This window comes from Sebastes fasciatus, chromosome 2, assembly GCF_043250625.1.
Source record: "Sebastes fasciatus isolate fSebFas1 chromosome 2, fSebFas1.pri, whole genome shotgun sequence".
NCBI classification, from domain to species: Eukaryota; Metazoa; Chordata; class Actinopteri; order Perciformes; family Sebastidae; genus Sebastes; species Sebastes fasciatus.
In genome coordinates this window covers 41,184,766-41,207,768 of record NC_133796.1, presented here as the reverse complement: position 1 = coordinate 41,207,768, position 23,003 = coordinate 41,184,766, and the positions used below count along the sequence as shown (strand labels likewise).

Below are 23,003 nucleotides of genomic sequence, written 5' to 3'. Positions count from 1 at the left end.
GGTGTCCGTGTTAACAGGTTAGAGCAGCCACACTGCGCGGGTTAGACGCGCGTCTCAGCTGCGTCTCTTCTAGAGAATAGAGGTCTCGCCTCTTTTTGGCGCGTGCCGTGCGCGTCTCACAGCAGCAACAGACAGTGAAAGTGATCTATTGACTGTATATTGACATCATATCAGCTACATTAATACAGTTTCGATGTCTATCTGTAGAATATGTCACGGACAGTGAAGGTGATCTATTGACTGTATATTTACATCATACCAGCAAGATTACTACAGTTTCGATATCTATCTGTAGAATATGTTACGGAGATGAAAGAAAGTAAAGACTTCTTTTTAAATCAACACTTCCTGCTTTCATTTTCAAAATAAAAGCCCTCAAGCGTTTTTTCTGTGGACAGAATTCCTTCATTTGTTAACACGAGGCTTTTATTCTGAAATATGTGCCAGAGAGTGTTCTAGAACATGCAGTGACTTGGAGAGCTCCATGAATTGATTGAATAGTATGGAGTTTTAATTGTGGATTACCACTATTATTTACAAATTACCACACGTTTCTTAACCTTTCTCTGTCTAAAATAAATATAAATGATATTTAAAATAAAATGAAATGGCCATTAAAAGGCAAACTCTATGTAGAAAGAAAGGGCTGACAGCAGCAGCTGCAGCAGCAGAAACACAGCAGACACACAGCTGAAATGCAGCTGGTGTGAACGCCCGACACGGGAATCACGCAACCACCACGCCATGCAGCCGCCACGCGCTCCTGACGTTCCCTCTTGCAAGTAAAAGTTTTTGTGTCCCATCGTCTACATGTTGTTTCAGAGTCCCCCCCCACGCCCCCATCGACAGCACCACCCTCGCAACACCTGGATTCTACTAGCTACACTTCAAAAGGTACCCGAGGTACAGAGCAGTGAGTATAGGGGTAATGGGACAGCAGGTCAGAGGGGGAACAGCAGTACAGACCATAAATTAATGTTTCCCACAAAGCATTGTTTGGTGCCTGACACTCACAGTCATGCTACTGACAGTGAGATGTTTTAGGGCAATTATGAGTGGCAGGTAAGCTATTAGAACACTGTTATTATTGACTGTACTAAACTGTGGACATCCCACCTGCCAATGTCTCCATGCCTTCACTTTAATGAAGACTAATGTCATAAAAAGGAATTCATCAGAGACTGGACACATGTTCATGTTCAATTCAACTCCATCTAAGCCCTTTTCAGACATGGACTGTGTAACATTATTGGCTTTGTCTATTTGGAAGTGATGACTTTTCGTTTCTTGACTCAGACATGAGCAGCACGGAAAGAACCACTGCTCGGTGATATTTGTCGCCTGGTGAGTCACTGCTGGAGAACAGAGGTGAGTTGGAAAGTAACTATATGAGGGAAGAAGAGTGTTTCTTTCACTGATTTTAAAATTGACTTTCTGGTTTAATCCTTGATTAGTGACAATTGTGAGCATGAGGGAATCATTTATTAGAGAATTCTGCTGCCCATTTTCTTTCTTTTTTTCTGACAATGCACTAGATGTTTAGTTGGAATTCTTATTTGCTTACATGTGTGTAAAGCATGTTGCTGGATACTCATTTATTCCTCCATGCAGCTGGCATGAATGAAAACCGAACACATAGGGGGGGGGGGAGTGCCCCCGCGCTTCAGGGAAAGCATCTTAGTTTTGCCCATTACTAACATTTTCTCTCCATCTCTCTAACAGTTTAGCCTAATCAGCGTTGGCATTAAGGGCGGGCCTTGGGGGTCCAGGCCCGTCCAATAAGGTCACTGTGCTCTCTCAGCTGAATTCTTTCCTGACAAAACAACTAAACCGGAATAACAGCTATGCTATAAGTAAAATGAAGTCATACAGTTTGGTAATGGAAGGACTTAACACTGCAATGCAAAATAAAGCACAAAACAGTGATAGTTTTGCATTTAGGAAACAATACGACATGTACTTGGGCTTGATTACATTGGTTTCTATTGGAGTGTCCTAACCGGCCGCGAGCAACACGACGCTGCACAGCTTGGCACGACGTCTTATCTGAACTTTTGTTGGACACCCTGTTCCTATTTTTCCTGTCATTCAAATTGAGAGGAACGGCTGATTAGTCTAGATAAAATGAGCCGAGAAAACCGGGTCAGTTGTCCTGGATGTAAATGAAGATATTAACTTGATTATTGACACCTTTAGCACAAGCATTGACGCTCGCAGCTACATGCGTAGCGTTCATTAGTGAAACTTTATTACGAGCTACCTGTCAAGAAATATAACAGCCACCTCACTAATGGTTCAAATAAAACACAAACACACAGCACAAAGAGACAACTATGGAAACTCTGGGAAATAGGAACCGTCACGACAATATTTCAGTAAGAAGCCTCGTTTTGATCCGCTGTTTGTCATTTGTGTGCTTTTTTTAAATCCAGCTAAATAGAAAAAAATTAGAGAAAGTAGGCCTTCAAACCGAGTGCATTAAAGCGCAAGAGAGTAAAAATCATCCTGTGCTCCTCTCATATCTTACTCTACCTGTTTGGATTATTCTGTTCAGTATTGTGGAATAAAACAATGGACTAATGTTACACTACAGCAGGCTGAGCAGGGACAACAACTGGTGAGTGAAACATCCACATTTAGTCTTTATTAACTTTAATTGTAGTTATGAAGAAATCAGTCAGACTGTTAGATTAATGTGTTGTTTAACTCCCTGTTTACTGGATCTCAGCACCTGTCTGTGGGCGTATTTTGACTCTGGCACGAGCAAGACGCACGGCGGGCCTGAGGAGTTACCTGTAGCCTACAGTACCTCCTCATTTCACTACTGAGGAGTTATCTGTAGCCTACAGTACCTCCACATTTCACTACAGAAACCATAATAAGGCCTGAGGAGTTATCTCTAGCCTACAGTACCTCCTCATTTCACTACTGAGGAGTTATCTGTAGCCTACAGTACCTCCACATTTCACTACAGAAACCATAATAAGGTGGCAGCTGGCTGGAGAAGATCGCTAGATAACAACCTACTTGCTCTTGGCTATATCGTATGTTATTTCCAGTAAATATCACAATATAAAACGTGTGTTTTCTGATTAAAAAGTAGGCTACAAACGTAGGAAGATAACAAGTACTACTAACCCATCTTTTAAGTGGTTAGTCTCCAGCTGCAGTCTGATCTGGAGCTCATAGCCGATATGTACGTGGCTATGTTTACATGACGTAACAGAAGTGCAGATTTAACGGATTCACTGTGGACAGAGAGTGTCAGATGCGCGATGCAGCGCGATAGTCGGACGCTCACGTCCAGTTAGGACACAGTGTTAGTTTATAACCTCTTCTTGTGGACATACCAGCATGTATATGTGTCCGTGCGAGCCTGTGCGCATAAGTGACAGTATGTAAACACCTCTGTCAGTTAATTTCTTTCATGAAACATGATAATGTTGAATATACACTTAATAAAGGCTGTATGAGGTGAAAAAAATGCCTCCCCTGTCAAAGCTGATTGCCCGTCCGCCCCTAACACTCTGGAGCAGACCCTGAGCCTATTAGCAACATTTTCTCTCCATCTCTCTAATAGTTTAACCTATAGTAACATTTTCTCTCCATCTCTCTAATAAAGATGGAGAATATGAGAGAATATGCTAATGTTGTATTAGTAACATATTCTCTCCATCTCTCTAATAGTTTAGCGTGAGCTGTGAGCTCACCGCAGCAGCAGCCGTTATTACTATGGTTAGCAGAAGGCTAAGCTAAACTATTAGCAACATTTTCTCTCCATCTGTGAAACGCTTGCAGATATTGTAGCTCGCTAGAGCCACGAATCAGTTTGTCATCTCAATTGTATGTGAAATTGATTTTGCACCCAACAACACAGCAAGATGACATTTCTGATGTGTATATTTCTCTACTATTCTGAGATGATTCGTGTTTGCCTCCAGTCTTTCTTTTGATTTGCCTCCAGCTAATTTGTGACATAATCATGACGTCGGCACGAAAAGTGTCTATGAGGATTTGTAATATCATGTGTAGACAATTAAGGGTTTCCTCTGTGTCATATAGGGAGGCAGATACCGATACCCGATACTGGCATCGGTATCGGTGCTGGGTCGATGCATACTGTACCAAGATCTTCTGATATCAGATTTGTGTTGAAATAAACCATACACACAGTCCTGATGCAATGATGAACGTGTGTGTGTGTGTGTGTGTGTGTGTGTGTGTGCGTGCGTGTGTGTGTGTGTGTGTGTGTGTGTGTGTGTGTGTGTGTGTGTGTGTGTGTGTGTGTGTGTGTGTGTGTTGAGACATGAGCTGACCTGTTCTCTTGCTGGAACAGGGAACAGGCAGGTGATGATGGCTGGACAGGAGAACTGTTTCTGGGGCTGACTGAGCGGACACATGTCCTTCAGACTGTAGATGAAAACCTCTTGCTCCTATCACACAAACACACACATACAAATATTATACAATAATGAAAAACACATTTTCCGTAAAACTCCAGACATACATCGTTATTATTACACATAATGATTCCCAAGGTTCCTTTCAAGACTTGGGAGATGTTCAGATGAATATTAGTCTCATGTCTGTGTGTTATGAATGGAGCTGGAGTCACAATATGGTTAGCCTAGGGAAACAGCTAGCTTGGCTTTGTGCATAATTTAAAAAAAATCAGCTATCAACTCTTCTAAAATTCACTTATTAAAGGTCCCATATTGTAAAAAGTGACATTTTCATGGCTTTTATGTTATAAAGCAGGTTCAAGTTCTATATTAATACTATGAAAGTATTGAAATGCTTAATCCACAGAGATACACACAGCCCGTATTCAGAAACTGAGCTTTTGAAACAAGCCGTCAGGATTTCTGTCCATTTGTGATGTCACAAATCTACAATATTTAGACCATTTCAAAGTTTTAAATGTAAACAATCTAAATGGGTCCCAGTTTATTTCCTGTTGCAGTGGATGTGAATGACATCAGCTGACAGGAAGTACACATGGACCCAAGCTGTTGCCTAGCAACGCAATTCCTTTGCAATTGAAATGTACTAAAACGGAGTGTTTCAGACAGAGGGCAAATACAGGTATATTCAAGCAGACAGCATGAGGAAAATAAAGTTTTTTTTAAACATTAAAATATGGACTTGGACTTATATAGCGCTTTTCTAGTCTTCCGACCACTCAAAGCGCTTTACACTACATGTCAGTATTCACCCATTCACACACACATTCATACACTGATGGCAGAGGCTACTAAGGTGCCAACTTTGCCCATCAGGATTTAATCTAAATACTCATTCACACACCGATGGCTATGCCTCCGGGAGCAATTTGGGGTTAAGTGTCTTGCTCAAGGACACATCGACATGTGACCCGGAGCAGCCGGGGATCGAACCACCGACCTTCCGATTGGTGGACAACCTGCTCTACCCTCTGAGCCACAGCCGCCCCACAATATGTAAACATGTTCTATTAGAAACCCCAAATACAAGTATGAACCTGAAAATGAGCATGATGTCACGTTTAACACGCTGTACTCGTTTGTTTAATCTTAATAACACTTGAATCAGTTGATGTACCTTCATGATCCACACTGTTGAAAGCACTTATTGTGAGTCGCTTTGGATAAGCGTCAGCTAAATGAACGTGATATAATGTAATAATTTAAGTCATCTGAACATACACGATGAGTGTAGCCATCACATGAGTTGACATGATAGCCTTTCAATCTCATACACAGCACCAGTCTGTGCTCTATTTACTCTGTCCCCTTCTCCCTCAAACCTTTTCATAAAACCTTTATGTTACAAGAAAAACAACAACTCTCCAAAGAAGTTTAAAAATATCAGATTACTACATAGCCAACAGACGGCGTTCAAGAGCGCTCACTGCTCCAGCGTGTTAGAGCATTAATGTCCTAATGTCAGCTGCCAACTGTAAAAAAAATACAGTGCGGGTAGCTTTTCGACAGTTCATAGAACAAATGATTGCCATACTCTTAGACAATTAGAAAAATCCAAAGTCAATTTGCCAACTGAATTCTGCAATGTTCCTGGGAAGCTGCACTATTGTGGCTCATCCTAACTTTGGGAGAAAGAGTTGCAAAACACCACTAGAGCTTTGATTTTCTGCCTGAACCCAATTGGGCCCAACCAGGCTGTAATTTCTCAAAATTGTCCTGGGTTTGATTCAGGCCGGGTTTGCACCAACTTCCCAGTGTTTTTTGTTTGTTTTTAATGCAGACCTTATAGTCTGTGTAATGTCTTGAATAATCTATAGGCTGTGTTGGTATCAAACCATTATAACTAATAAAAATGTTGAGAATCAAACAAAACATCAGAATTAGGGGGTCATTTGGTCACATACTGTACAATCTCTGTTTAATATAAATGGCAATGACATATGATATATATTTTTGGGCTGTGCTGAACATTCAGTATGATTAAGTGCATGTCGGAGACAGTGGAAATTGAGGTTTTTAAATTGGGCTCGGGCTGTTCTAAAGCTGCAGCTCTAAACGCCAGGTGTATGGCCAGGTCATCTTACATACTGATCTGAAAACTGAAACAAGTACTGTGCAGAAATAACATGTTTGCATGAAAATGGTGAATTTCAAGTGGTGTTGGCTGAGTGGTGCGTACTGTACCTCAGTGGCCATCCACAGAATGTTACCCATCTTCATCTGACAGCTGATCCTGCTGCCTGCACAGGACATTCTCTTCACCTCCACCTGGCCCTTCTCCACATTCACCACACTGTAGCTCCTACACAACACACAAGTGACACAAGGCAGAAGATTTAAGGGTTTAAGCATGGACGTTAAAAATAAAGCAGAATATTAAAGCTGTCTGCCACACTCCCATTCTCCTCAACCTGCCTGTCTCAGCTCAACCATCCCCCCCCTCCCCTGGTTCCTACAATAAAGCCTCCATCTGCATTTGGGTCCACCTGCACCACTCACAACAGCATGGCTGTAATCCCCAGTAAACAGAGTAGAATAAGTAGAAGTTGTTAACCGGACACAAAATAAGACGCCCTGGCCATCTAACCATCTACGAGAGAGAAATGGAATTTGTTTCAACTGGGCAAGTTTTAATTATTCTTTTACGTAAGCTAGTATTGGCAATGTTTCATGTTGTCAGGAGACAAAGACAAGCATTCTGAGAAGTCTGCGAAGACCAAAACAGCGGAACCAGCTGATCAATCATGTGAGATAAAGCTGAAGTAGGCGAGATTGGAGCAAATGTGATTAAGAAAAGTTTATTTTATGAAACGGTCGCTATATCCTGACAGTAGTATATGAAACAGGTAACCTGAAAAAAATCATGTTCCTCTATGTCCTCCGGTGCTCCTAACGGCATCTGATAGATTTCACAGACCGGAGGAAAACAAGCAGTAAGAGCTGATCTGAGGTCTGCTGTCCATCTGCTGTCTATGAGAGCCGGCTGTCAATCACTCGCAAACTCCGACCAAACTGTCAAACTAGTCAGCGCTGATCAAATATGAATCAATATTCTGTTACGTTAATGCCTATTTCTCTCTTCAGATGTTCTCTGAATCATCTTATAGTGCACGGTTTAGCTGTAGAATGAGAAAGTTTGTGACGCCGCCGTCATTGTGAAAGAACGCCAAGTTTCGGTCACATGACCGGAGCACAGCCAATAGGAACAATCTCTCAATGAAATGACCTGTGATTGGTCAAAGTCTCCCGTCACAGGCTGGATTTTCTAAAGCCTGAAAACAGAGCCATGAGGAGGAGCAGAAGTCTAGTTTTCTCTCAGAACACTTGAATTACAATATGCTGAAAGGTTATTATATGATTTTTGCCCAATGATGCCAAAAACATATACTGCCTACTGAAGCTTTAAATGTTTGCTATTGCAGAACTTATTCTGCAAAGGCATTTCCATAATCCATTTAGCGCACAAACTCTTTTTCAACAAAGGTAAAAACCACCTCAAGTGAGCGTAAACTTTTAACAATCGAGAAAACTTCCTTGAATTTTGCCATTTCAATAAAGCTTTTCAAATGCAATACTTCAAAATGTGCATGAAATATGTGAATGGAAACACGGCTAATGAAAATAGTTTTCTCTTCTTCTTCCACCTCTTTCACTTTGCTGACCGTTTGCAAACAGGTAAATGGACCGTGCACGCCCTCATTTAGTTTAAGGAGTGTGCTAGACCAGCTTAGTGTGGATGGAAGGCCAAAACTAAAAGAAGATGACTTCTATCTGCGTTAGTATGGACATTGTTTAAATGACTGGAGGTCATTTAAACAACTGCCTCCCATAGCCAGTTCCCAAGTCCTGAGGTCTGGTGGAGGGCAGTGGGAAAGTCGGGGGAGGGGAGCTAACAAGGTCTCATCACAGTGAAGGGGTTAACGGCAGGAAGAAGTCTACGGGAGTCAGCAGCAGTAATTAACACCACCTGTATGAAGGGATGAAAGCTGCTTTTATTGGACAGAGATTAACCTGGAATCCTGCTGCCACACACAGAAAACAATAGAGCTGTTAGATCAGACCCACGGGAGTCAGGATTACTGTGCTGTATAAGCATCTAAGGGCGCGTTCACACCAGCCTTGTTTAGTCCGGTTGAACCGAAACCCTGGAGCGTTTACCCCCTTGGTGTGGTTCGTTTGGGTTGGTGTGAACGCAGGAATTGATCCCTGGTGTGGACCAAACAACCGCTCCCTGGTCTGCTGCCTCGAAGGGGTGGTCTCGGTCCGCTGTCAAGTGAACTCTGGAGCGGTTCATTTCTGGTGTGAACACCATTCAAACCAATCACAGGAAACGTACCATTTAATGCCTCATTTTATGGGTTAAAATAACGTTTTCTTTTTCTGTTTTGGTTGCCGGTGGCTATTAGCGCGTTTGCTGGCAATTTGTCGAGTGGTAGGGGGACAAACCTGGACTCACGACGAAGTGAGATGCCTCCTTAACATATGGGCTGAAGATGATGACAGTGTCTTCCTCAAAACGCCTCCATTAAAGGTCCCATATCGTGTTCATTTTCAAGTTCATACTTGTATTTTGTGTTTCTACTAGAACATGTTTACATGCTGTAATGTTAAAAAAACAACTTTATTTTCCTCATACTGTCTGCCTGAATATACCTGTATATACCCTCTGTCTGAAACACTCCGTTTTAGTGCATTTCAACGGAACAGTTTGGGTCCATGTTTACTTCCTGTCAGCTGATGACATTCACATCCACTGCAATCAGGAATAAACTGGGACACATTTAGAGTGTTTACGTTTAAAACCGTGTAATGGTCTAAATATTGTATATTTGTGACATCACAAATGGACAGAAATCCTGACGGCTTGTTTCAAACGCACAATTTCTGAATACGGCTGTGTGTATTTCTCTGTATATTGAGCACTTCGATACTTTCACAGTATTTTTTAAAGCACTTAAACCTGCTTTATCATATAAAAGACATGAAAATCGCACTTTACAATATGGGACCTTTAACAGCATTTTGAGAATGCAGGACTGTGGGCTTTGACTCATGCCCACATACTGTATTTATCAAATCAATCACATAGCAGTTTCCCTCACCTTTTTAATATGATACATTATTGTTGTCAGGGTGAAGAAAGACCTGCAGAGACACTTATTTTCTACAGAAATCTTAGATAATGACAACGTGGATCTCACTCAATAGATCAAATCAGATTTTTAATAAAACTACAATATCAGTTTACATCATAGGGCTGGCCCTCAGAATCTGGACCAATCAAGGCATTTTCTCTCTTTCTGTCCATTTCAGTGACATTTATTCATCGAAAGTGCCGTGGTTCGATGCAAATACTATATAGTAATAATTCATAATAGTTATCATGTAGTTTAAATGTGTGCAGAGCACTCAAAGTAGGACAGGTTACTGAAGAGAAAAAAAACAAAACAAGAAATGTATGACTGAGAAGAATGTTATGAGCAGACTAAAAAGTTGAGACAAACCTGTTGTCCTTGTCTCCGTTCCAGAACACAGCGCTGTGTCCCTGCAGGAAGAGCTGCGAGTGGCTGTCACAGGACAACATATACCTGAGGCAGGGGAAGCTGGGCTCCTGCATCTGCCTCACACACAGCGTGGCCACCGGCCTCTGCACACACACACACACACACACACACACACACACACACACACACACACACACACACACACACACACACACACACACACACACACACACACACACACACACACACACACACACACACACACACACACACACAGAGACACAGAGACACAGAGACACAGAGGGTACAGTTACTGCTGATGTTTTCTGAAGACAAGAACTTATATCATTACACTTAATCACCACTCACTGCTTCCTGCTCAGTCAAACCTTTGGAGCTGCAGTGCAACTGGTTCAGCAACAATTGCACCACTACTTGATAAAACTGAAACATTATTGTGCCTTAACTTAACTTAACTTATGGGGTCAGTCTGTTTTTGTCTGTTGTCTAGTTTATTAGGGATGCACAGATACCACTTTTTTTTCAGACCGAGTACAAGTATTTACATTTGGGTACTCGCCGATACCGAGTACCGATACGAGTACTTCTCTGTGCCAAAAGACCCTCGTTAACAGCCAGCTGGAGGGTGTGAAAGACACACGGCAGGCTGGGGAGTCCCGCATACGAGGCGGTGCACCGCGACCGGCTCAAGGTCGGCTTGGAAAGGCTCGGGGCGAAGGTGGCTCGCGGCCGCAGCTTTACAGCGCTCCCTGCCCAGACCTCGCCGCACCGTGGACAAAGGGCTCGCCCGCCGGGGAGAGATGGGGCTCTCGGTGCGACTGTCGACCGGTCCGCCCCAACCGCGTCGTGCCGCGGCCCACCTTTCCCGTCTTATAACACGGACCAAGGAGTCTAACGCACGCACGAGTCAGAGGGTGCAAGCAAAACCCTCTTGCGCAATGAAAGTGAGGGCCGGCGTGCGCACCACCGGCCCGTCTCGCCCGCACCGTCGGGGAGGTGGAGCGTGAGGAACTGAAAGATGGTGACGAGAGGTTAACGTCACGCTGCTGTAAAGTGGTATCGGTGCCGTTGTATCGGAGCCGTTTTGTGAGTACGAGTACATGAGCACAGTATCGGACCCGATACCCGATACTGCTATCGGTATCGGTATCAGTGCATCCCTATAGTTTATATTATATTTTATGTATTTCTAGGATTATTTTACCAGTTTTCTCACAATTTGGAATGTCAAGTTCCTTTTGCATGGCAGTCCTTGTGTTATCTGCTAATACTGTTGTACTGCTGTTGCCAGTCACTTTTTTTTTTACCTGCCATTGAGGAGCTACACTGTCCCATTTGACAAGGGCATGATCTCTCACAGGCTTCCCACCCGCAAACATGAACAGTTTTGTTCTGACCCTAACCCCAACCCTGGGTTTTTTGTGATGGTGGATCAGACTTTTTCAGTTTGTTTGTTAATGTCTTTTCATGGGTCTCTAGCTCTACCACGACCCTAACCACACCGTGAGAAGTACAGTGAATCAGTCGATTTCCTTACAAAGCAGAGCAAACTGGGAAACTTGTGTGTTTTTGTTCAATCACTGTGTCCGCCAAATAAAATAGTGTGAGGCTCACCTTCTCGGGCTTGGTGTCCCAGCATTCAGTCAGCAAACTCTGGAGGCAGCAGAACTGAACTTTCTCTGGACTGCCCAGCACCGGCCGAATGCCTTTGGAGAGCTTCTTTGCTATCTGAAGCTGGTGGTGTCCAAGCACTGGCCTCCGCCCCGACAGCAGCTCATACAGCACCATACCATAGGAGAACATGTCCACCTTTAGGTGCGGATGATGAGAGAAAAAACAAGGAACATCAAGGTCAGGTTCTTCTCTTAAAAATCCGTCGGCCTGCTGGCGGGCCCTGCCACTATTCTGTCTTTCAGGGGCTGTAGTGGCTCAGTTTTAGAGCTAGTGTGAAGATACATACCGTATGAAACTAGATGACTTAAGGAATCCATTGGTACCGACAATGTCATGTTAGCTTGTCAGGAAGGAGGCTAAATGCTCCAAAGTTAAGCTGAATTTTGGCAAGGAAAAACTGGCATGACCATTTTCAAAGGGGTCCCTTGACCTCTGACCTCAAGAAATGTGAATGTAAATGGGTTCTATGGGTACCCACGAGTCTCCCCTTTACAGACATGCCCACTTTATGATAATCACATGCAGGTTTTGGCAAAGAAACGTGCAGTATTTTGTATGCAGTATACATGTGTTATTTTAACCTATTCTAAAATGGTGTAATTGAATATTTCTGCATACTGGGGTCCTTAAACAGTCTTGGAATCGCACAAATTGGGTATCACTGTAAAGCTGAGACGGTTGTGGATTCAATGAGCCCCATTGTATTCATGACTACAAACCTGACTTCACTGTATAAAATGACCTGTGGTAACCTCTAGGATAATCACAGCCTCATGAAACTTTACAGCCACAAACTAGAGACCTAGAGCATTCAGAGGATGGATGGATCAAACTAGAGACCTAGAGCATTCAGAGGATGGATGGATCAGACTAGAGACCTAGAGCATTCAGAGTATGGATGGATCAGACTAGAGACCTAGAGCATTCAGAGGATGGATAGATCAAACTAGAGACCTAGAGCATTCAGAGAATGGATGGATCAAACTAGAGACCTAGAGCATTCAGAGGATGGATGTTCAAACTAGAAACCTAGAGCATTCAGAGGATGGATGGATCAGACTAGAGACCTAGAGCATTCAGAGGATGGATGGATCAAACTAGAGACCTAGAGCATTCAGAGAATGGATGTTCAAACTAGAGACCTAGAGCATTCAGAGGATGGATGGATCAGACTGGAGACCTAGAGCATTCAGAGGATGGATGGATCAAACTAGAGACCTAGAGCATTCAGAGAATGGATGGATCAAACTAGAGACCTAGAGCATTCAGAGGATGGATGGATCAAACTAGAGACCTAGAGCATTCAGAAGATGGATGGATCAAACTAGATACCTAGAGCATTCAGAGGATGGATGGATCAGACTAGAGACCTAGAGCATTCAGAGGATGGATGGATCAGACTGGAGACCTAGAGCATTCAGAGAATGGATGACTTTCTTAGGTTTCTTGCAGAAATATCCAAATGTCAAAAATGTTTGATTGACCATGGCCTTGCTGTCTTAATGTGGTATGTTGGAGGGATTTTTGATCATTTTTATCAATTCTCGAGTCGTAAAAAAATGGTTACATTTTGACACACAGTGCTGAGCTGCATCTCAAATTTATCTTCAGGTTCCCGGCTTTCAGATGATGTACACCACTTCTACTGTTAACCTACTATCTCTCCCTAAATATCCCTTGCCCCCCCACCCCTACCCCTCTAAAATAGGGGGCAGAATGGTAAGTAATAAGACTTCCAATCAGCCTTGGATTTAAATGAGAATGTGGCTGGAGATAGGTTATGTAATACATGTCAGGAATGTAGATGAAATGGATAGTAAGACAAAGATGAAACTGAAATGAGAAAACAATACATGCAATAATAGTAAGTCATGAGGCCAGAATTTTTTTTTTGAAGTTAAACTATAATCCTTCACTAAGCAGCAGGGGGCTATGGGGGAGGAGGGGAATGATTGCTTGACTTTTACTGATAATGACAATGGAGACACCGATTGACAGATACACCACAGCAACACAAATCTGGCTTATCCTGGTCTCCTCTTATCTTCTGGAGCTTATTCATCTTATACACTCAGGGCTCAAAGTGCCTTGTTTTTCCCTCTTGTTTGCAATTGACTCCAAATAGTACATTTGTTCATTAAAGGGACTGTTTGTAACTTCTTACACGTATAAATCATTCCGGGTCGGTGTCCTATGCGCACTCGCGTGTGGCTACACTGTTCAGACTCAGACTGCAACACAAACTACACAGAAACACCAAAACCTCTTGGTTGTATTTAGTGAAGCCCGTCTGTTAAACAGTGTTGGCCGCGGTCGGAGGACGCGGGGGAGACCGTAGCTTTGGTCTCTAGGACCAGAGTCTCTGCTGTACTCTGCTCCTCTGCCTGCCTTCACTCACACACCGCGCTCGTTCTCACTCTTTCGTTCCACTCTCACGTGCATGCGCGCACACTCCACACTGCAGAAGAGTTAGTTTAGCTCTGAGAATATCTAGTGAATGTACAGTGGACGTTTGTGCAGAAATAACTGCTGCAGCTCCTCCAGACCAACAGAGGTTTCCCGTGTCTTGTGAAGTGACGGGGCTCCGCAGAGAGAAACGTTATCGTCTCCGACCAAAACTCCGGTGTCTCCCCTGTTCCCTCCGGCCGCGGTCGGGAGGCTGAGGCAGGAAAAGCCAACACTAGGATCAGCATTGATTCATGGAGAGACCTTCGTCTGGTCAGCTAACATTACTGCCAAGCAGCTGAAATATAGAGTGATATGGTGCTTTTAGCTGACGTGTGTCGCCTCACTGATTTGAGCGATGCTGGTTCATGTCTATGTAGAGCGAGCACAAGCGCGAGCAACAGGACGCTGACTTTCGTTGACTTAACGGCCACAGGTGTTGGTGTTAACAAGACATTTCTGATTCTTACAAACAGTCCCTTTAAGGATGATTAAAAAAAACTCAAAAACTTTAATTTTTGGTTTATAAAGTAAAGACAAACTCCAGGTTCTCCCTTCCCCCTTCTTTCTCATTCATGTTATCCTTGAAACCCATATCTGAGGACTAAAATACCTGAGTGGATTCCTGTCTCTGAGTGGTCACAGATAGTGATTGGGGGACTCAGCCCCTGTGGCACTTCCCAGAATAACTGCAGAGGCAAACAGTTGTGCAATGCCAAAAGCACTGAACTACTTCTGTGGTGACATCACTTGGTAGCGACTTCAGATATACTCGAGGACTGTGGTATGCTATGGCGTCACGACGGCTATGGAAAACTCTGGCATAGTCATATAAGGAAGTCCTCCTGACCTCGATCTGACTAGTCTAGCACCTTCTCACTCTTCATTATGTCAACAGTTTTTATCCTCGCTGGAAAGACAAAGAGACTTGATCCTCTCATCCTTGTTAGTGCCACGTAGAACCTCGTTCAGACAGCTACATTTTGTGTTAATATTGGAGGTATTTATGTGGCATGATAAGTTGTATTATATACAGCCGGGTAACAAATGAATGGAGAAAGCTGAATAGTGGAGTGGACTAATGACTACTAGCTAAACACTGAATGGTTTTGAGGAGTATGAAAGTGGCCTTCACAGTAACGGCCAATGATAAGACCAACAAACTGAATGCATCACTCAAACCAGACAAACTCTTCCTTAAAAGGGACTGTTTGTAACTTCTAACACGTATAAATAAATCCGGGTCGGTGTCCCATGCGCGCTCGCGTGTGGCTACGCTGTTCAGAATCAGACTCCAACACAAACTACAGTGAAGCACCAAAACCTCTTGGTTGTATCTAGTGAAGCCGTCTGTTAAACAGTGTTGGCCGCGGTCGGAGGACGCGGGGGAGACCGTAGCTTTGGTCTCCAGGGCCGGAGTCTCTGCTGTACTCTGCTCCTCTGCCTGCCTTCACTCACACACCACGCTCCTTCTCACTCTTTCGCTCCACTTTCAAGTGCATGCGCGCACACTCCACACTGCAGAAGAGTTAGTTTAGCTCTGAGAATATCTAGTGAATGTACAGTGGACGTTTGTGCAGAAATAACTGCTGCAGCTCCTCCAGACCAACAGAGGTTTCCCGTGTCTTGTGAAGTGACGGGGCTCCGCAGAGAGAAACGTTATCGTCTCCGAACAAAACTCCGGCGTCTCCCCTGTTCCCTCTGGCCGCGGTCGGGAGGCTGAGGCAGGAAAAGCCAACACTAGGATCAGCATTGATTCATGGAGAGACCTTCGTCTGGTCAGCTAACATTACTGCCAAGCAGCTGAAATATAGAGTGATATTGTGCTTTTAGCTGACGTGTGTCGCCTCACTGTTTTGAGTGATGCTCGTTCATGTCTATGTAGAGCGAGCACAAGTGCGAGCAACAGGACGCTGACTTTTGTTGACTTAACGGCCACAGGTGTTTCTGTTAACAAGACATTTCTAATTCTTACAAACAGTCCCTTTAACCAGATAGCAAATAACAAATCACCTTGACCCAACGATTTCCCCTCTGAATTCTACAAACATGTCTGGTATCTACTTTCCCCACTATCCTACAGAATGACATTACAAATAAACAATACAACTTGACACAGCTGCTATATCAGTGCTACTGAAAAGAAATAAAGACCCTACACTGCTCCATCCAGTTATTGGCCGTTATTTTCGCTGAACAGACTTGAAAACTATTACTAAACTGTAGGCAAGATGAGGAGGCTTCTGAGATCTTACACCTCTAGCGGTGGAATGAATGGAGGAGGCTCGGGGTCAAAAGTACAGAATCGTAAATCTTTCAGAGGTGGGATCAAAATAAGTCAGAATCGCTGAGTTTGCAAGAAAATAATGAGTTTTGGGCATTTTGCCCACCGAGGGTAATGAACATGAAGGAGAATTGTGAATGAAGCTCATGGTATATAAGGAGGACTGGTTTGTCATGTAGGTCAGTCCTCCTTTCGAACCGACGACTCGTGTTTGTTTTTGGTGACAGAAATAAACGCTTTTGCATCCAGATCTGTTGACTTCTCTCAACCAATTTTTGAACCTGATTTTTGAGAACTCCAATAGTTTTAATTATTATAACGATAAAAGTGCTGAAGGAGGATGCCCTATCTTTTGCTGGCCCAAGGTCGGGGCATTTTTTCTTCAACAATTTACTAACCCAGACTGTTGGGAGTTGTTCTGGTTTAATTATCCTCGGCTCTCTTTTTTTTCAGGTTCTGGAAGGTTTGCCTTGGGTTTGTTTCAGGTTGGGTCCAAAAAGTTTGGACTTGATTTGTCTAACTCAGACACTGTAGCCACAGTGCCATTTTAGCCAATCATGAGTATAAACATGTGATCAGCACTCAGCCAATCAGAGGAGTGCTGATCATTGTTTTGACTTTCATATTGTCTTTTTTCATAATTAGAGCAAACTGTTGTTCCTAAACAGAGATACGTTCATGCATCATCTATTAACATATCAAACCTCCTAGTGTAGCTATCTGGATAACAATTAACTGCCCAAGATGGCGGATGGCTGCCTCAGTGTGTTAGTGCACTTTGAGTTCTATAATTTTTTTAATTCAGTGTTTTGCTACAGTACCCAGAGCTCTGTCACCAGAGAAGGCAGCATAACGTTCACCACGGCGTCTCTAGACTCTTTCACGCCTGTCACATGTGCTCAGCCTGAACCTGCACTCATCTGTGAAGAGAACGGGGCGCCACAATGGCGGACCTGCCAATTCTGCTGTTCTCTGGCGAATGCCAATGGAGCTGCACGGTGCTGGGCTGTGAGCACAAGTCCCACTAGAGGACGTCGGGCCCTCGTGCCAACCTCATGGAGTCCAAAGCCTTGGGCCAAGGAGGTTATGTTTTCACCAGCGTTGCTTTGTTTGTTTGTCTGTTTGTCTGTCTGTCCTTCTGTTATCAGGATTGCTCCAAAAGTTCGTGAATGATTTGAACTATTTTTTTTGGAGGGGTGGGGTGTGGCACAATGAACAATCCATTAGATTTTGGTGGCGATCCGGATCATGATCTGGATTCAGGAATTTTTTTAAGGATTCCGATAAGCCAGAGCATTAAGACCACAGGGTATAACACATGCACAGTGTAATGCAGGTATCCGTGGATCGGGGTTACACCTGGATTGTGGTTGCATCTGCTGCCTGCTTGTCACCCACTACTACCATCATTGTTATCAGCCTTTTTATTATTAGTAGTATTGACTTCTGTTATTAGTCCTACTTGTATTAGTTATTACAGCTGCTGTGCTATTATTGTGGTTGCTGTACATTTTTCCTGGCTACAGCGCATTCCAATGATCTGGGTGGGATCTCTTGTTGGGTCTCTAAACTATAAAGTAAGGTCTAGACCTGCTCTATATAAAAAGCGCCTTGAGATAACTTCTGTTATGATATAACGCTATATAAAAATAAATTGAATTTAATTAACTGATGACGCGTTGATGACGCGTGACCCAGCTTCCTTCCTTCTGAGAGCAGAGAGATACGTGTGTGGATGTGTGGCGAGGCTGGCTGTCAGCGGTGAGAAAAAACAAAGCGGTAGCTGACGGGATGAGAGACAACGTAGTGTAACAAGGCTGCTGAATGAGAGAGGCATCCGCCGATACGTTACACAGAAACACACCGGGTTAATAACAAGCCACCTCACGGTACCGCCAGCTGTGAGCTGGGATCTGTTTTTAAAGTCAGGCACCTTGGCGGAGGTCTGCGCTCTCCCAGTGCCATTCTAGTTGTTCTATGTGTACACTATCGCCTGTACACTGAATCTGTATTACATTCTTTTGTTTAATAAAAAAAATTAAAGTAATGATAAGAAGTAACAACTAGTGTAAAATAATATGATGTTGTGGGTTGGTTTTCCTCCTGTCCTCCACAATTTTTGGAGTCACCAGCCGCCAGTGGTCCATGCTCTGGCTTGCCAGACCCTAACCCAGGGGTCAGCAACCTTTACTATCAAAAGAGCCATTTTAGGCAAAACAAAAAGTCTGTCTGGAGCCGCAAAACATTTGAGCATTGTGATGAAGGTAACACAGTTTATAGTCTAAGTATATAGTATATAAGTCTAATGCAGTGAGGGCCAAAGTGCAAATGTACTACGGAGTATTAGGGCCACATTGAGGGAAAAACATCTGAGATTTACAGAATAAAGTCATAATATTACGAGAAAAAAGTCATAACTTTACGACTTTTTTCATGTAAACTTACGACTTTATACTCGTAATATTATGACTTTATTCTCGTAATCTCAGATTTTATTTTTTTTTCCTCAATGTGGCCCTAATGTGGCCCTAATGTGGCCCCCTTTGAAGCCTGACAAGATGGCGAAGAAGAGACAATCCAGCTGCCGTGCAAAGTCATTATTATGTTATGCACCAAATCAAGACAAATTCCTTTTATGTGCAAACCTACTTGGCAATTAGCTGTTTCTGATTGTGAACAGGATTAAACATGAATTAGTCAAAGCAGGTTTGAAGAATGTGGCCCTGGTGGTACGGGCAGTGCAGACTATTCTGTCATTTATCTATTCTTTTTTACCTAATAGACTAAATGAAGTATTAAACACTGTGTATACACATCTCCATACCACACTCTTCATTCATTCATTACATTCCAACTCCACATCCATGTTTTGCTTCTTAATCTTGTCACTCAGTAGTGTTGATATCATCCAAGCTTATTAACAAATGGCTTGTAACAGCTTCCTAATAGTGTTACTGTACAGTGTCCAAATCCTCAACCGCCAAATACTTGCACATGTTCCATTTCTTGCCAAGATTCTCGCAGCTGGTAAATAAGTTAACAGCCACGAAGAAGCTGCTTTTCATTTATTTTCCTATTACACTCTTCATTCCTTTCCCGCCTCGCCCCGTCATTTATTCTCTCTGCAGCCGTGTCTGCATCTTATTAGAATAGTTAAACCTCATCAAAAAGTGAAAGTAACGGCCAGGAGAGGAGAATGGGTGTTTGATTGGCTGAACTTAGTGGATTCTGTGGGAGAGGGGCTGATGAACAGAGGTGGATGCTTACAGATAGTTTTCCTCTGCTCTTTGAAAGCTCTTCCTCTCGAGGCAGGGGTCGGTAAAACAGTAAGCCCTAGTAAAGCTAGCCTCCCTGGGGAGAAGAGAGGCCTAGGCCAGCCATTTCAGACCAACTGCTGTGGTCTGATGGGAAGTCAGCAGAGAGAACACGTACTGGCTGAATTCAAATACCATTTACTAAAACACACTCTAGTTATCAGTCAAGAAGGCCCAGAGCAAAATCAATGACCTGTCTTACAGTGTATATGCACAATAATATGACTTTTTTGGCTGGACCGCAGAAGGCCAGTCCTATACGCAAAAGTCTGTCAGTGACTGAGTGATGAAGTTACAGGACTGGTCGGCCGACTGTTGGAGTTTCCTCATTGGTCGTTGCTCTTTCAAAATGAAAAGGCGGAGAACAGTTCTGTGTTTTCTGGGGAGCGTGTCAGCGGTTCAATGTATCATTACATAGAGCTGTTGTTGTGCATGTGCTGTTGTTTATGTTCGTTTAAGTTACGTTACGTTGTGCTTCGTATTGTGTTACCGTGCATTCACTCCAAGCTCGAAGAAAATTTTCGCCTCGCTTTCCTCCAGAAATAACCACTGCTGCTGCTTTGTACATGTTGAGTAAGTCCCAGATATGTCAGAAAACCAAACGCCGTTGTGTCTGGGTTCATAACGTCACCCGGCGGCGAGCTGTATTTACATACTGTATCTGTATCTATCAGCCACACGTCGCTACTGCCCAAAACCCCAAATAAACAGACTGTGGATTTAATTGCAATAAACGGATCAAAATGATGCTGAAATAACGACATTATGATGTTGATTTATAAAAAGACAGAATTCATGCTTTGTCAAGTCTGTCCGCAACACGACAAGCAAACAACCTTTAAAATCCTTGTTTTCTGAACGGAGTTCGGATCGATCAAAGCCAGGCTATGCTAACATTGTAGCTACTCAACATAACGTCATCTAGTTATAAATACGGCAGCGACGTCGTTGTAAACGGATCAAAAGTGTGCCGAAATAACTACATAATGATGCTGATTAGTAAAACGTCTGAATTCATGCTTTATCGGGTCTGTCTGCAAGACGACAAGCAAACAACTTTTAAAATGCTTGTATTCTGAATGGAGTTCGGATCGATCAGTTCCAGGCTATGCTAACATTGTAGCTGCTCCATTAACATTCCATCTAGGAATAAATACGGCAGCAACAACGTCAGTGATGACAGCAGGAATATCTCAACGCTGATAAACTTCTGCTGTTTGTCATGCTAATACCTTTCACCTTGTATAAAATGTATAATATAATGACTAGTAAATGTTACCATTTACTATAACTGAATGTCATTTGCTTCATTATAAGTTGTCTTTCAATCAAATATTAAGATATAAGTGGAAAAAAACTGTTCATAAAACATTATAGACATGACCACTGACTACTTGTGTAACAAAAATTAATCAACAATTTTGTTAATCCATTAATCCAAAATCATTTAAGTTCCTCTGTTTATATCATTGTAAACTGGATATCTTTGGATTTTGGACTGTTGGTTGGCCAAATAATGTCTCCTTGGCCAATTGTAAAAGTGTAAATTCACCATTTTCTAGCTCTTTTCTAGACTGATGGTCCCAGCCCTTTAATGGTATTAACTGGGATGTGTTTGTAAAGTATCAAAAACTGTCAAGTACTGAAAGCTAGCACAGAATGTCTGTTCCGATTTGTCTTTGCTCAGATACTGTATATCCTTATTTCAAATCAAAGGTTTGCTGATTTGAGACTATTCCTAAGGAAAAGTTATTATATGGCTGCTTGTGTTCGGGCAAGTTTTAACCGTTGACACCTTTGGCTTGTGTGTTAAATTAAAAAAAAAAGTTTTGTAGAAAATCCTGTTTATTTTCTACAAAGTAAGGTATGTTTTGGTATTTTCATATGGTTTTTGTGTGGATGCAGATGTAGTCACTATACAGCCATGGTAAAAACCTGCATGCATCTTATGGCTTTAAAGCAAACATATGGTCCATATCAGACAGCAAGGCAACACGCTGCAGAGAGGAAGTAGCCAGTCAAAACAATCAGCCTGCTAACTGTAAACCCTCTGGAGTGACAAGTCAAATAAATAGTGAGGCAGGGGGCAGCTCGGTCATTCCTAATACCTTCCGCTCAAACATGAGACCACGAATCAACACACGTGGTTGATTCGTGGTCTCTACACTGTCCTACACTGCAGGAGAAATGGATCTGGACTCTGGTCCAGATCCATTTCTCCTGCAGTGTAGGACTCCCACATGCTGTGTGCAGACATTGCACTTTGTGAATCAAACTAATTTCCGCACTTAAGTGACCTCGCCATTATTAATTCAACATGTGTCCTAATGTTAGGATCGAGTGCCTCTATAAAAACTTTCATAAGTGATGGAGAAGAAAGAAAAAGGGATCATATAGAGGTACAGTACAGAGCGGCAGGATGGGGGGATCCAAATGATTCCGTTTGGAATGCAGACCATGAGAGGCACCTCCTGTAGGACAGGGTCATTATTAACACTGTCACCAGTATGAAACACAGGGTGTTCGTTGTCTCAACCATGGTCTTTACTGGAACACATGACTTCCAGTAAATATGAAGACTTAAAGCTTAAAGCTCTGTAGTAGATTATTGTGTGCAAAATTTTAATGATGTCATGATGATGGCACCAGAAGAAAAGTCATGAAGCATCTGAAATGGTAAGGAAGCATGAATGTATTGAGTAAATGTCATTTGGATATTTCAAACAGATGGTTCTCCTTCTTTTTGGCTGATGGTAGAGCTAGAGGAAAGGTCAGGGATTCATTCTAATTAGGGCTGTCAATCGATGAAGACATTTAATCGCAAATTTATCACACTTTTTATCTGTTTATGTCTGTCAAGTATTTAATACTCAAATATGCTGCTTTATGCAAATGTATGTGTATATTTATTATTGGAAATCAATAAACAACTCAAAACAATGACAGATATTGTCCAGAAACCCTCACAGGTACTGCATTTAGCATAAAACAATATGATCAAATCATAACATGGCAAACTGCAGCCCAACAGGCAACAACAGCTGTCAGTGTGTCAGTGTGCTGACTTGACTATGACTTGCCCCAAACTGCATGTGATTATCATAAAGTGGGCATGTCTGTAAAGGGGAGACTCGTGGGTACCCATAGAATCCATTTACATTCACACATCTGGAGGTCAGAGGTCAAGGGACCCCTTTGAAAATGGCAATGACAGTAATTCCTCGCCAAAATTTAGCGCAAGTATGGAGCGTTATTTAACCTCCTTCATGACAAGCTAGTATGACATGGTTGGTACCGA

The 23,003-nt window shown here is 42.8% G+C and overlaps 1 protein-coding gene across 4 annotated transcripts in view; it reads right to left on the bottom strand.

The window, feature by feature from the left end:
• Window positions 1-23,003, bottom strand: part of lrrk1 (leucine-rich repeat kinase 1) — a 116,032-nt gene that overhangs the window by 11,288 nt on the left and 81,741 nt on the right. For all 4 annotated transcript variants that reach the window (XR_012592545.1, XM_074624485.1, XM_074624498.1 and 1 more), the window contains 4 exons: window positions 11,603-11,797; window positions 9,968-10,110; window positions 6,648-6,765; window positions 4,317-4,433 (listed from right to left, as the gene is read on the bottom strand). Coding sequence is in view for 3 of the 4 variants with exons in the window: in XM_074624485.1 (XP_074480586.1) it covers window positions 4,317-4,433; window positions 6,648-6,765; window positions 9,968-10,110; window positions 11,603-11,797 (573 nt within the window). In the remaining variant the exon portion in view is untranslated. The remainder of the gene's footprint in view (window positions 1-4,316; window positions 4,434-6,647; window positions 6,766-9,967; window positions 10,111-11,602; window positions 11,798-23,003) is intronic.